This window comes from Lipomyces arxii, assembly GCF_038497795.1.
Source record: "Lipomyces arxii strain Phaff 12-163 unplaced genomic scaffold V1512scaffold_2, whole genome shotgun sequence".
Classification (NCBI taxonomy): Eukaryota; Fungi; Ascomycota; class Lipomycetes; order Lipomycetales; family Lipomycetaceae; genus Lipomyces; species Lipomyces arxii.
The window spans coordinates 573,906-587,112 of record NW_027117701.1 but is presented as its reverse complement, the minus strand read 5'-3'; the positions used below and the strand labels follow the sequence as shown (position 1 = coordinate 587,112).

The window sequence follows — 13,207 nt, the reverse complement described above, 5'->3', positions numbered from 1 at the left end:
TTTTTGCAGGCGAACGACTCGTTGTAATAGGGCTAGGGTATTGGTCGGGATTGCGTATTGTGTCCATCGCACTCGGCCATGATAGATCTGGCTTTTGTTTGTCGATCGATCTGCATAGTTTGATCGAATTGATGTATTTCGAGTGTGAGGACATGAGTGTTGTTTTTTTGGAAGGATTTATGCTCAACATACTCTCACGTGACGTTTGTTGATGAAACTCTTCTTTTAGTATGATCACGTTAAGAAGTAATAAAATGACTCTCCGTCTAATTAATACCTTCTCATTTTTCACTGCTTTATTTGAGTAATCTAGAGCTTCTCATTGTCGACATAAATCGTATCTGCCTGTGTTACACAGTGCACAGGGCGTAGCAATTAAAGTTTTCTCACAATTGTTCAAGACAGCGTAGCACAATAGCCCATCTCTCAGCTTCGATAGGTGTTTTCAGCAAGCGATATATTGCATACAATTAACTTATTGATAAATTTTTTAATATGGTAAATAGTACCTGTTGATTACGATTGTGTCGATACTAATAATTTCAGGCTTCAATTGGTAGTCTACACAATGATGTTATAGTAAGAAGATCTTCTCAATTAATCAACGTAAAGCTAACCAAATTAGCACGATGCCGTGTTAGATTATTACGGCAAACGATTGGCCACCTGTTCTTCTGATAAGACAATCAAAATTTTTGAAATTGAAGGAGATCAACACAAACTGATTGAAACATTACAAGGGTATGTGTACAGTTAATCTTTCATATCACAGTTTAAGCTAATTCTTCATAGACACGACGGTCCTGTCTGGCAAGTCAGCTGGGCTCATCCAAAGTTTGGTGTCATCCTTGCGTCGTGTTCTTTCGACGGCCGTGTGCTGATCTGGCGCGAAGACGACGGCACAAGGACCTGGAGCAACATTGCCCAGCACGCCACACACACCGAGTCTGTCAATTCGGTGCAGTGGTCGCCAGCTGAACTTGGGGCTGTGCTTGTTTGCGGGTCGTCAGACGGAAGCGTGTCTGTGGTCGAGTTCAACGACGACGGCGCAACGTCCGCGGTCACTGTGCCTGCTCACTCTGGTGCGGTGTATGCGGCCGTTTGGGACGTCGCGGGCTCGGTCAGACGGTTTGCGACAGGTGGCGCGGACGGGCTGGTCAAAGTCTGGAGATACGATTCTGTCGAAAATAATTACGTAGAAGAAGCTACGTTGGAAGGACACGCGGACTGGGTCAGAGACCTGGCGTGGGCGCCGTCAATACTGCCAAAATCATACCTCGCCAGCGCGTCCGAAGACAAATCGGTTATCATCTGGACTATGGAACCAGGCGAGTCTGCGTGGCAGAAAAAAGTCATTACCGCATTTACAGACACCGTGTGGCGCGTGAGCTGGTCGCTCTCGGGCAACATCCTTGCGGTCAGCTCGGGCGATAACAAAATCACATTGTGGAAAGAAAACTTAAAAGAAGAATGGGAAGAGTGTGGCAATATTGAAGGGTAGTTGAAAGTCATAAATTACGCGAGACATAGATGTAACTATTAAATATGATTATGTACATGCTCTCTATATGCTTCGTTCATATGATACAATAATGCAACAAGATAGACAAAAGTAAATCACACAGAAAATAAACCCATATTAATTGACCAAACCCTGATATCCCAAACACAACTACGCCTATCCCATATTATAACACTATTAACACCATTCTATCGGAAACATTTACAGTTCGTCCGCATAGAAAATGAATGGACCCTCAACAGCATCCGTCTGCGAAACATCAGTGCCATCGCGCCAACGGCCAAGCAAAATCTTCGATCCAGGAATATATACACCATTGTACTCCCACACTACTTCATCTTCTTCCTCGCCCGACGCCTCAGACCGGACATACTCTTTTCGCATGCCAAATCTCGCGAATCCAGGCAAACCATAGCACGAATCTAGCGGCGACAGTGTTGCATAAGTCACATAGTCAAATCGATCTCTGCCTCGGCCCATGAATGAAACCGGACCCGAAATCGGCGGCACGTCGGTTTCCATAACTTGAAATCCGTCAAATTGGTCTTGGAAACTCGAGTTTTGAACGTTTGGTAAATGGTGCATTGAAGTAGGCGGTAAAGCAGCAGAGCTACTAGGTGTGACGGTCGACGCCGGCGTCAAATCAAGTGGTGATGTGGACGACCGCCCGTGTGTCTCGGTCAACTGTGTACCACTGGAAGGCATCGTTGACGGATGATGATGATGATGATGTGGATAGTGATGATCGCTCATAGATCCCGATCTGACAGTTTCACCTGCCACACTCTGTGCCTGTTGTGTTCTCATGCGTTCAGCGGGAGACACCGAAGTGGCTCGGCGCAAAAGATCAAAATCCCAAAATGCCAGATAACCATAAGCACCAGTCCAATCTCTTGGAAACTGGAACGTGTCTGTTTCTGTGAAGTTGAAATCACCTGCGTCTGGTGGCGAATTAAAAAAAGGTAGCAAACCATCCCGGACAATTGAAAGTCGGTCGGAATAATGCGCGAAAAAGTTTATGATTGCAAGTAAAACATCAAAGTTAGGAATAACTGATGTATCACAAAGCACGTCAATATCAGTCCATGCAGAGTCGGATAACCGAGTAGCGCGACGATTAGTCACTCCAGCTCCAGCTCTATTTGTCTCCGTGGATTCTGCTCTTGAAAAAAGTGGGAAATTTGTTGAGTCATATGCTACGGCTTGAAGATCGCCAAGATTGTTCGCTAGTGATGAGCATGGTAGACGCTGTCCAAAGACTAGTCGGAGCATGTCGATTCGCTGCTGAAGAATATGAGCGCTGACTTTGAGTGTGTATGCGGTTGCAGATGGCAGCTTTTCCATCTGAAGGGACGGGATAGTGCCAGGCACGAACTGGTCAAAAATTACTGCCGAGAACAGTTGCGACTGAGCCAGAACATTGTAATTTTTGTTTCTGTGCTCGCAAAGTAGTTGAATTGCGTAACTGACAATCTGGTCTCTTACTTTTAAACGATACTGTGAATTGACATATTTTGCTCGCGATTCTGAGCCATTCTTTAGAAACAGTTTCAGTCTTCGCTTAAACTCTCGAAGCGAAGAGTTCTTTCGTGCCGCTGAACTAGGAATATGATGAGTCAAGACTGAAGAAGACGTCGAGGCAGGCACTGATGAGCCTTGCGCTCTTGTGCCTCCTAGATTGCCATGAATACTCATAAGTAATGCGAGTTGGTCATGTTGTTCTGTAGATAGTAACCTCTGGTCTGCAGTAGCGTCATGTTGAGATGTGATAACTTGTGTCAAGGCTGGTTTGTCAAAAGTCTTCAGCATTAAAGCTTTCCAGACAGCATCGTTGCGAATTACAAAAGCCCGGGCAGTCTTTGAAGTAACGGAAAAGTTGAGTAGGTCTTGTAGGTCTAGTGAGAACAAAACCTCTCTTAGTAACTCGTCTGGTAGTCCCAATAACATTGTGACTGATTAGAAAGTGATTGATATCAATCCCGAACGATATAAAGAAAACACCGACTTGAGCAAAGCCAAGTGATTGTAGTTTTCAGATTGAAGTACTGATAGAAGATAGTACTTGATGACAGTTAAACTATAGCTGAAATTCTCAATAAAACACTGACTGAATAGAACGCTTTCTTGTGTTTTGTTTGTACAAAATGAAATTGGATCGATTTTTAAAGAATCGGGGCAAACGGGGGTTTAGGTATAGTTTATGACTGGTGGTGAGAGGGCAAAAAAGAGTGTGAGTGAGAGAGAACAGATCTCTCTCTCTCTCTACCTTGCCCTAATCAGGCACCTTGACGAGCACTTCTTTCGTGCAACGGCCACCTTTCTACACATGTTTTTGGACCGCTCAGGCAAAAATTGACTGAAAAGTGTTCAGTAAAAATGTGATTGAATTTTCTTGGTATTTCTGATTGAATTTCTTAATAGCGTTTTATTTTTAGAGCAAACGGAGAGTTACAATTTAGTTAAAGTGTTTATTGAGTTAATGCATTAGAGCGTCAACCCTTAACTGATTGATCGCGCCTGAATTCCGGCTCTTCTTTCTGTCTTTCGTTTCATTCTATTCCTTCTTTTTGATTGAGTCATCTCATCTGTTTATGTAATGGGTTATGTAATACCCACTAAATGAGGATGAGATGAGTCTCTGTTTCTTACTCTATCCACTACTCCTAAACACACGCCTTCGGTCAACTGCGACCGCAGCAAAACCAAGACGCGCTCTTTACTTCCCCAATTAGGCCTTTGCACTCAACGCGGTCGTCAATCAAATTATACAAGTGAGCAGTGCGCTCTTCAGCTCGGACCTTCCCTCTCTTTCTGCCCAAACGCAATTCGGCTCTTCCTTGTGTGCGGAAGTCTCGTGTTGGAACTAAACCCTGATAGGCAACACCGTGCGATTAAATACCCTTACCCTTTTGTATTATATGTAGTTATCTATTGGGGAATATACGACTCATTGAAGTGATTGTTCATATTTTTGTTCAAAATAATTGGTTTTGACCGTTTTAAATATTCCAACTTTATGAATTAAAAGAACATTTAAATTGTACTACATACTTCCGATTCTCTATTTGGCATTGGTTCTGTGTATAGTTCTTAAAAAGGAAAGTCCCGTCTGTACCGAGAACAAACCCTGACCCTGTCTTACTCACAGTATTCACAATATGTAGATCACTGCACACAAAACAAAACATGGTCCCGACTCAAGATCTGAACTTTTCACTTCGGCTGAGCATGCCTAAACCATCCCGGAGTAGTACGTTTGGCAGCTTTAATTCCTGTTGCTTTCGACCGACTTGGAATTCCTGAATTTCACCCTTGTCTAGTGATCTACATTGTCTTCTTTATTATAACTGTCACTATGGTCTGTATTCTTAGTGCTTCTGTACTACTCCATTATCATCCGCTTTCTCAAGAATCTGTTGCTTGTATTGCTCAATAGTGCCATCAAACTTGTAGACTTTACCATCTTCGCAAACCCATAATTCTGTAGCCGTCCGTGAAATCATGGTGACGTCGTGAGAAACCATAAGAATTCCTCCTTCAAAGTTCTTAATCGCGTCCGCCAGTGCGTCAAGACCGGCCGTATCCAAATGATTAGTAGGTTCGTCCAGTACCAAGATATGGGGGTTGGTCAGTCCTAAGCAGGCAAATGCAACTCGGGACTTTTGTCCACTGCTTAACGTTAGCGCAATTCGTCGTCGTCATGATGGCCCCGACTTACCCAGAAAGTAACTGCATCTTTTGTAATCCTAATGTACCTGTAATACCAAATGCTCCTAAATGACGTCGATACTCTTCTTCACTCTTGCCTGGCCAATTCTTGGCCATCCATGCAACTGCATTAAGATTCAAATCCATAGCGTCCACATGATGCTGCGCAAAGTAGCCTATACGCAACCGCAGGTTCCTCGAAACCATGCCTGAAGTCGGCTGTGCCTGTCCAGTCAAAACTTTAAGCAGTGTTGTTTTACCACTACCGTTCGCTCCTACAAGCGCAATCTTGGAATCGAGCTGCACGCTCATGTCAACATTTGAGATAATCGTCCGTGTCGTTGAACTGTACTTGAATGACACATTCTCTAACTGAATAATAGGAGGCGACAGTTTCTCAACATCAGGAAATTTGAACGTCAGTGTCTGATCTTCCTCCGGAGGTTCGAGGAAAGGCAGTTTCTCCAGTTTTTTAATCCTGCTTTGCGCCTCTGACGACTTCGCCGCATTATATCTAAACTTGTCAATGAAAGCTAAAATTCGCGTCAGCCAGCTCATCGGTATTAGTAGCACAGAGTATCATACTTTGAAGATGCTTTCGATACGCCATCTGATTTTCGTATTCTCGCTTCTGATTCTTCCGTCGTTCCTCTCTAGTTGCATAAAACATGTCAAAATTCGAGTTCTTGTAGTAATCCAATCTCTCGGAGTGCTGGTGAATAATATCGGTCGCAACTTCGTTTAAAAATGCACGATCGTGAGAAACGACCAGCACAGTTGACGGATAGCCTTGTAGATAATGAGACAAAAACGTGATGGATGGAACGTCAAGCATATTAGACGGCTCGTCAAGTAAAAGCAAGTCAGGTTTGCAAAACAATGCACGAGCTAACGCGAGACGCATTCTCCAACCACCTGAAAATGACTTGGTTGGATTGCCTTGTTGTGATTGTGAAAATCCTAAACCGAACAGAATGCTAGCGGCTCTGGACTCGGCCTTGTCACTTTCAATCTCGGTAAGCTTTGCAAAGATATCACTTAATGTAGCGTCCAACTCTCCTCGCTCAGCTTCTATTAACTTTCGCTCGTCCTCTGTCCCAATGGCAGTCTCAAGTTCGTTCAGACGGGCGTCAAGCTCCGCAAGCTGTTTTCCGATTTTCTCCTGGTCTATCAGCAAATGCTTTCGCCATACGTCAGCGTCTAAAACAGTCTGTAAAGCCGAAGTATCGTCACCGGTAACTTCTTGCTCAACATGAAGAATTGTAATATGCTTCGGAATCGCTAGTTCACGTCTAGCCAATGCCCTCAGCAAGGTAGACTTTCCAATACCATTTTGACCAATCAAGCCATATCTACGGCCGTACGCCAATGTAAGTGTAGTATCTGAAAGAATGCGCTGTCCGGCGCCAACATATAGATCAAAATTATCAATCTTAATGTCTTTGCTTTTGCCTTGAGCGTTGCCCAACATGAGCGGATTAATCTCCATATAGAACTTGTCGTAATCTTCTTCGACCGGCATTCTCAGTAGTTTAGAAGCCTCGTATTCAACAGTCTTCATCGCACGTTTTTCCAGCTTGGCTTGAATCTTGCGCTCTGCCTTCTCCAGCTTCTTACGATCAACCTTTGAATCCACCTTGCGGCCACTAACAGCGTCAAGATCAACCCCATTGCCAAATAATCCAACCGACGACATGACATCACGTTGATGGCCAATGACCATTGCCTGGTCGAGTTTTCGCGCATTACTTCCATCAGCTTGTGCCTCTTGCTGCGCTTTCAACGGTACAATCTCGGCAATCAGATCTTCACACATCGATGTAACAGCCTTAGTGCTAGCACCGGCATTTAGTAACAGATCCCTCACAAACTGAACTTCTGCTTGTAAATCGACACTCGACGAGGTCATCGAAACATGCTGCATATATCCAGCACAATATTCAGACACAACGGTATCTATCGACGGCGCCGCTTTTCTCACTTTATCTGCTATAGAAGGCATTTTGTTTACTTCTATATGAATCGCACTTGGTTGTACCAAAGTAATAAGACCACAAATGCCTTTGATTTTTTATGGGAAACGCAACTTCAATTTTAATCGTGCGGCGCCTTTCTGGTCACGTGCACTAATTTTTGAATTAAACTCAAAGCGCGTCGAGAAGAAATCATAAACAAACCTCGAACTGTCGCACCAATTCTATAACAGAACAATCAATTATTATAAATCATAGCGCTGTGTTTTATTGAGCTATTATTGTGATTGTAACTGTTTTGAAATTGGTTATAGAGATGCAGGTATGTCCGTCTAGTCGTGCGTATTCTTTGATCTGTTGTATCGCGTCAAGACTAATCAATTTAGCATCTAAGCTCCAAGAATCTTGGGATGACGATTTTTCAAACGGGGAGATATTTGAAGAATCAATTGTGGTTCCTGAAGCTATAGCGAACTCACAAGAAACCGTGAGGGGACAGTTGAGGAGTATTCGCGACTTTGCACAGGCCACAACGGATCTCAAACAATTATTAGCAGATTTTAATGGTGCTCGCTTGAATAGCGATACGACATTTTTGGTTGTTCCAAAACATGTTATCGAAGAAGCAGAAGCAATTGTTGCTCTAGCAGAAAGTAACGTTGACGATGAAAACGACAACACATATTACTCAGTTGATTCTAAAAGACACTCTGCAGTTGGAAGATCTATTTTGGAACAAGTTGGGACTGCAGATTTAACTGAATGCGACGATGGGCTGGACGATTCGATGTGGGACGCAGAACCTGAAGCATTGGCATCGGAAAGTATTGGGGAAAAGGAGCGACAGGCAGATAACAGAAAATTGAACTTTAGCATTGATGCTTTGCCCGGTTTGATTGACCGAATAGGCAAGCTGCAAGCTGAAATATCAAAAGTTATCACCATGTCCTGAAATTAAGATTTGAAGTCACTCTATGTCGAGGTCGTGTACAGTAGTTCATGAGTGCTGGCGCAATATCGGAGGCTATTTTGTACATTATTACGGAATTTTTTTTTAGTTTTTGGGATACTGATGTGGGATTTGTTGAATGTTTTTGTGCTGTCAATATGTGTTGTGTAAATAGATATTAATTTCGAACTGAGAAGCAACAGGATAACTTATTCAATTTTCCCTCATTTAAAGTGCTTAAAAAGCAAGGTGTAACAAAAAATGCAATTCAAATATAAATTCACCTATAGCTTTTATTAATATTTTTCCATATTTTTCTATATTTGTCAGAGATCATCATTATACCGCAAAAATGTGCAATATACTAGTCGTCTGCACCAAGGCCTGAAGCGAAAGTTTAAATGTATGGTACCGTATCTAGATTGCAGTTGATCTTCAAAGCGTCGACTACACACCAAAAAATAAACAAGTAAACAAGATCAGGCTTCAAGTTACACGACAATTAAAGTCTAAAAGTTTTATTGGAGTGCTCAGAACATTTACTTGAAGATTCAAATTACAGCTTTGCTCTAAATCCAGCAATTTTAGCTCACTATGACATGAACTGTGGCATATACGGCAACAACATAGACGGGTTACTTTAGCGTTGAACGGCAGCCAACCATGACTGACAGGCAACTGGCACCATCTACCGTCGTAGTCTTAGCTATTTGCGCAACTGGCTGTGGTATTATACTGCGCAATAACTATATCTTGCAAGTCGCGTTTCAGTCTTTCATCGTCGGTGTATTATGTACCGCTCTGCTTGCTCTTGCCGCAGTTGGATACTTCTATAAACAGACTTCACCCCGGCTAGAAACATTACGCAAATATCGCCCCGCCCGTTTTCCGTCTTATGCGTTTGCTGCCCCGGATGCATGGGCTAAAGAGTTACAACTCTTGTCTGCAGACAAGACCTCGACCGGACCCATATATCCTCCGTCCCAAGTCATTTCAGAGTCGCTGGACGTCATCATTGAATATATTTTACGCGACTTTATTTTTTCTTGGTATACTCAAATTTCAATGGACACATCTTTTCCAGAACAGGTAGACAATACTATCAGATCAGCAATTGAACAGATCCGTGATCGACTATTGGCTATTGATTTAGTAGATTTCACTATGCAAAAAATTGTACCAATATTGACAAAGCACATTGCAGAATTTGCGGCCGCTGAGACCGCTCTGCGCGGTAAGCATTTTAACCGGCAACTGACAGAGTCGCGAGAGCTTGATATTGCATTGGCGGCAAAGTATGCTAATGGCGAACTTCATCCGGCTGCAGCACTACGGGCGCCAGAACCAAAAATAGCAGAAAAGGAGTGGATCAGGTCACTTGTTGGGTCCGTTTTGCCATACATATTACCAAACTGTGAAGCGCAGGCTCGTTCTGTGTTTATCCTTGTACAAGAAATTGTGGCTTGTTCGGTAGTCTTGCCCTTAGTTTCGGCTTTGGAAGAACCAGACACATGGAACCAGTTGATTGAAAAATATGCTAGCTCAACTTTACAAGATCGCAAAGCAGTACAGCGACTCCGTGCAGCATTAGATAAACATGCAAATCCGTCGAGTACTAAAAATCAACAGCCAATAGTCAGGTTGACGGCCAAGTCTGATGAACGCACATACGAGAAGTTTGTCAGAGGCTTGAGACGATGTACTTCGCTGTCTGAAGCTCGACGATTGCGTTATGATATTACCATACAGCTAAGACGTGCTTTAAAGGACGGCAGTAAGACCTCCAGTGTAAGCGACTGAAAGTGAAAACTAACTTTTATCAGACGACGATTTATTCATACACAGATTAAAAAATGCTCGAAAACTTATAGATCAAAAGATAAGCGATCTTACAAATGAGAACCTGACGCCTTCTACGCGAAAGGTCTGCAGAGAACACCACGGTGAGATACATAACTAACTATGCAATAGGGTCCACGAATACAAGTAAACAACACTACCAGTAACGATCCACGAGAAAACTATAGCGCGCAGCAGTTGCTACAAAGCACCGCTGGACTTTCTTACTTCATGGAGTTCATGGACAGACAAAAACGGACGGTGCTAATACAGTTCTGGTTAGTGGTAGATGGTTTTAAAAACCCACTGGAAGAAGACAGTGACGACAACGAGGCTGATCCGCTGTCTTCGGTCACATGGAGTACATCTGACACATGGAGTTCCGCGGATCGAGAAGACATTAAGCAGATATATGAATCTTACTTTAATGATACATTACTGGAAGTTCCACAGGTTTACAAGGATGATGTTGTACACTTTTTGAACAATCCGGATAGCACTCCAAATGATTATCGGCGCGCAAGACGTGCTATTTTAAAAGCACAAAATTTAGTCTACGAGATTCTAACAGACGAAGATTTGCCAAATTTTAAAAAATCCGACATTTTTTTGAAATACCTAACTTCAACCGATCCTGAGACTGAAATTCAGAAGGGAACAGTGGATGAGTATCATGTCGGTCTTCTCGACGATCCAAACGACATTGAAGTCACAGAGAATTTGAACATAGATCCAGACTACATTGCTACTGACAGAAAGAGTATTGACATGGAGGCGGATGCGCTGTCAATTCTAGTGCAACCAGAGGATGATGTGGTCCAGGCTGTACAAGACGCTTTTGACAATATCATGCAATCGCGTCCAAACGCTGGAGACGATGTGAGCGGTCACGAGTCCGGCGAATCTTCTGTTCCATACGCCCCGTCAGTGAGCGGAGATATCATTCCAGACACATTGGGGATGTCAGAATCGCCTCGATCATCAGTAGAGTTATCTCGCGGAAACCCGGTTGACGGTGCGGACACCATAACAAATACTGAATCGAGCACGACTGGGAAAAGTTCAGTCAGATCAGACTTATTCGGTTCTACAATCGAAAGTGACACCAACATTTTTCCAGCAGATAGCGCACTTTTTGAAGAAACTTCCCGCGAAATTTTTTCTGAGGATAGTATGTCGTCTGAAGAGGAAATTGAAACTGTTGATACAGAACTGGTGGATGATGCTACGCCGAGCATTCACCGTGCAGACCCCGGCGATTTAGGACTGGCAGAAGCGATTCAACACATCAACGACGACATCAACAAATTGTTGAGTCAGGATGTCGTTTTGGAATCTTTACTTAAAAAGGCGGAACTGACAAACAACGTTGCGGATTTACGGATATTGAAAAAGTCGAAGGCCAGCGTTCAGCGTGAGATCCGCCGGAAAGAACTGCAACGGCAACAGTACATAGTTCAAGAAAGCGATAACGGTCTATACGTGAGTTGTGATATGAAATAAGGTTCAACATAATCTAATTTCAAACAGGGAAGATCGGCTATTCGAATTCAATCTGCAGTTAGTGGATCTGCGAAAGGCAAAGCTTACGCGCTATATATCATTGAGGTCCAGCGTTTTGGATCTGGCGGCTCGATTTCTGCCTGCTGGATTGTAGCTCGAAGATATAGCGAGTTTTTTCAATTGCATCAACACCTTCGTAGACGATTTCCTGAGGTGAATGATATTGACATTCCGAAACGAGGAGTCACTGTGCTGAAGTTTCAAAAATCGTTTATTGAAGGCAGAAAAGTGGGCCTTGAGGCTTATTTACAAGCATTGCTGCAAATCCCGGCAGTCTGTCACAGTCGTGAATTTAGAAAGTTTCTTTCATCACAGGAGTTTCGTGGGTATGGCGCCGACGAAGATGAGCACGGAATCGAGAGTTCTCATTCTGGTAATATATCTGCCGCCACTGCAGCTGCGATTGCCGCTGCTAATGCTGCATCAAAAGAAAAAAACGAACACGGCGAATCAGGAGATCTGGTAGCGCGGTTGTACAATACTTTGACGGACGGTATGGATGATCTTTTTGGCAACTTTGTTGTGGATTATGGAGCACATTTACCAATACCTAATGCCATTTACTCTGGCTCTAAGACTAAGATGAATGATTTAAAAGTTTCTACGCCTCGACACTTTCGTACCAAGAGTTCTGGAAATTTAAGTATCAACACACAGAAGACTGGTGCTGTCGCAAGCGATGGTTTGTCTACTTTGTATGGTGAAGAGCAAAAGTACGGGAAGCAACAAACGATGCCGCTATCTCCCGAATCAGCCCGGTTCACTATCAACAATGATCGCCGAGATTTTGCAGAAGTGGAAGCTGAGTTGAACTCATTCGAAGATGCATCGAACAATCGAAACGGCGAAGTGCCCTTTATTAAACCAATATGTGACCTCTTCCTTGAGTTGTTTGATTTAAATAAGGGTAATAACTGGCTTAGAGGCCGTGCTAGTGTCGTTGTTTTGCAGCAGTTGATGGGTGGTACGATTGAAAAAAAGATTAGAGAACAAATAGATGGACTAGCGGAAGAAGGCATGGTAATTAATGCTCTGAACGCCATTCGTGAAAAAATTTGGCCGAACGGCACAAGAGGATTACAAGGAGCTGCTCGGTCCGCCAAAGATATCGTCAAGACCAAAAATGAAGCATCTTTTCTTCTAACAACTCTAGTACAAGGTGAGTAAATAAGTATCTCTCTGCTTGTTTGTGATTTGTTCTAACGATACAATAGATTTGGCGGCAAAGGTTGTAGGTTCATCTAATGCCAAACATGCCTCCAGACGCCTGTTCGCCATGCTGCAAAACAAAATTTTGAATCTTCATGTTGTTGGCCTAATTGTCGATGAAGTCGTGTACGAATTATTTCCGGAGGCTAAGAGATAATGTACTACAATGCAATACTAGACTACCGTTCTTCTATACTGCGTCCAACATATTGAAACCAATTGACACCAATTGAGTATATCCTTAATACTCAAAATGAATTAATTTACACTGATAACATAAATTCTCCATCCATTATCATAAGCAAGAGTATGCATATAGCTTAAAAAGTGCAGATCATTCAATACTGAAATACTGACTGAACAGCTAATTAATTTGCAAAAAATTAGGTTAAACCTTTCACGTGCTGCCAGCGGTTAGGGTACATGGACGCCGCGCGCATTACC

The 13,207-nt window shown here is 43.0% G+C and overlaps 5 protein-coding genes across 5 annotated transcripts; 3 read left to right on the top strand and 2 right to left on the bottom strand.

Annotated features, from left to right (window-relative positions):
• The first annotated feature begins 75 nt into the window (after nt 1–75).
• Nucleotides 76–1,617, top strand: V1512DRAFT_258072 (WD40-repeat-containing domain protein). The gene is made up of 4 exons (XM_066915363.1): nt 76–498; nt 547–579; nt 626–741; nt 793–1,617. Exons 1-4 carry the CDS (start codon nt 496–498, stop codon nt 1,499–1,501), a joined length of 861 nt encoding a protein of 286 aa, XP_066773578.1. The 5' UTR covers nt 76–495; the 3' UTR covers nt 1,502–1,617.
• Nucleotides 1,532–3,755, bottom strand: V1512DRAFT_258070 (uncharacterized protein). The gene has a single exon (XM_066915362.1). The coding sequence runs from the start codon at nt 3,467–3,469 to the stop codon at nt 1,724–1,726; it is 1,746 nt and encodes a 581-aa protein (XP_066773577.1). The 5' UTR covers nt 3,470–3,755; the 3' UTR covers nt 1,532–1,723.
• Nucleotides 3,756–4,517: 762 nt separating this feature from the next.
• V1512DRAFT_258069 (P-loop containing nucleoside triphosphate hydrolase protein) lies at nt 4,518–7,286 on the bottom strand. The gene is made up of 3 exons (XM_066915361.1): nt 5,816–7,286; nt 5,241–5,763; nt 4,518–5,191 (listed from the first exon to the last, which is right to left on the bottom strand). The coding sequence occupies exons 1-3, from the start codon at nt 7,230–7,232 to the stop codon at nt 4,891–4,893; spliced, it is 2,241 nt and encodes a 746-aa protein (XP_066773576.1). The 5' UTR covers nt 7,233–7,286; the 3' UTR covers nt 4,518–4,890.
• Nucleotides 7,287–7,409: 123 nt separating this feature from the next.
• V1512DRAFT_258066 (uncharacterized protein) lies at nt 7,410–8,574 on the top strand. Its single transcript, XM_066915360.1, has 2 exons — nt 7,410–7,541; nt 7,590–8,574. The coding sequence occupies exons 1-2, from the start codon at nt 7,520–7,522 to the stop codon at nt 8,153–8,155; spliced, it is 588 nt and encodes a 195-aa protein (XP_066773575.1). The 5' UTR covers nt 7,410–7,519; the 3' UTR covers nt 8,156–8,574.
• Nucleotides 8,575–13,030, top strand: V1512DRAFT_258064 (PXA domain-containing protein). The gene is made up of 5 exons (XM_066915359.1): nt 8,575–9,926; nt 9,976–10,076; nt 10,124–11,473; nt 11,522–12,713; nt 12,769–13,030. The coding sequence occupies exons 1-5, from the start codon at nt 8,816–8,818 to the stop codon at nt 12,918–12,920; spliced, it is 3,906 nt and encodes a 1,301-aa protein (XP_066773574.1). The 5' UTR covers nt 8,575–8,815; the 3' UTR covers nt 12,921–13,030.
• Nucleotides 13,031–13,207: the final 177 nt, after the last annotated feature.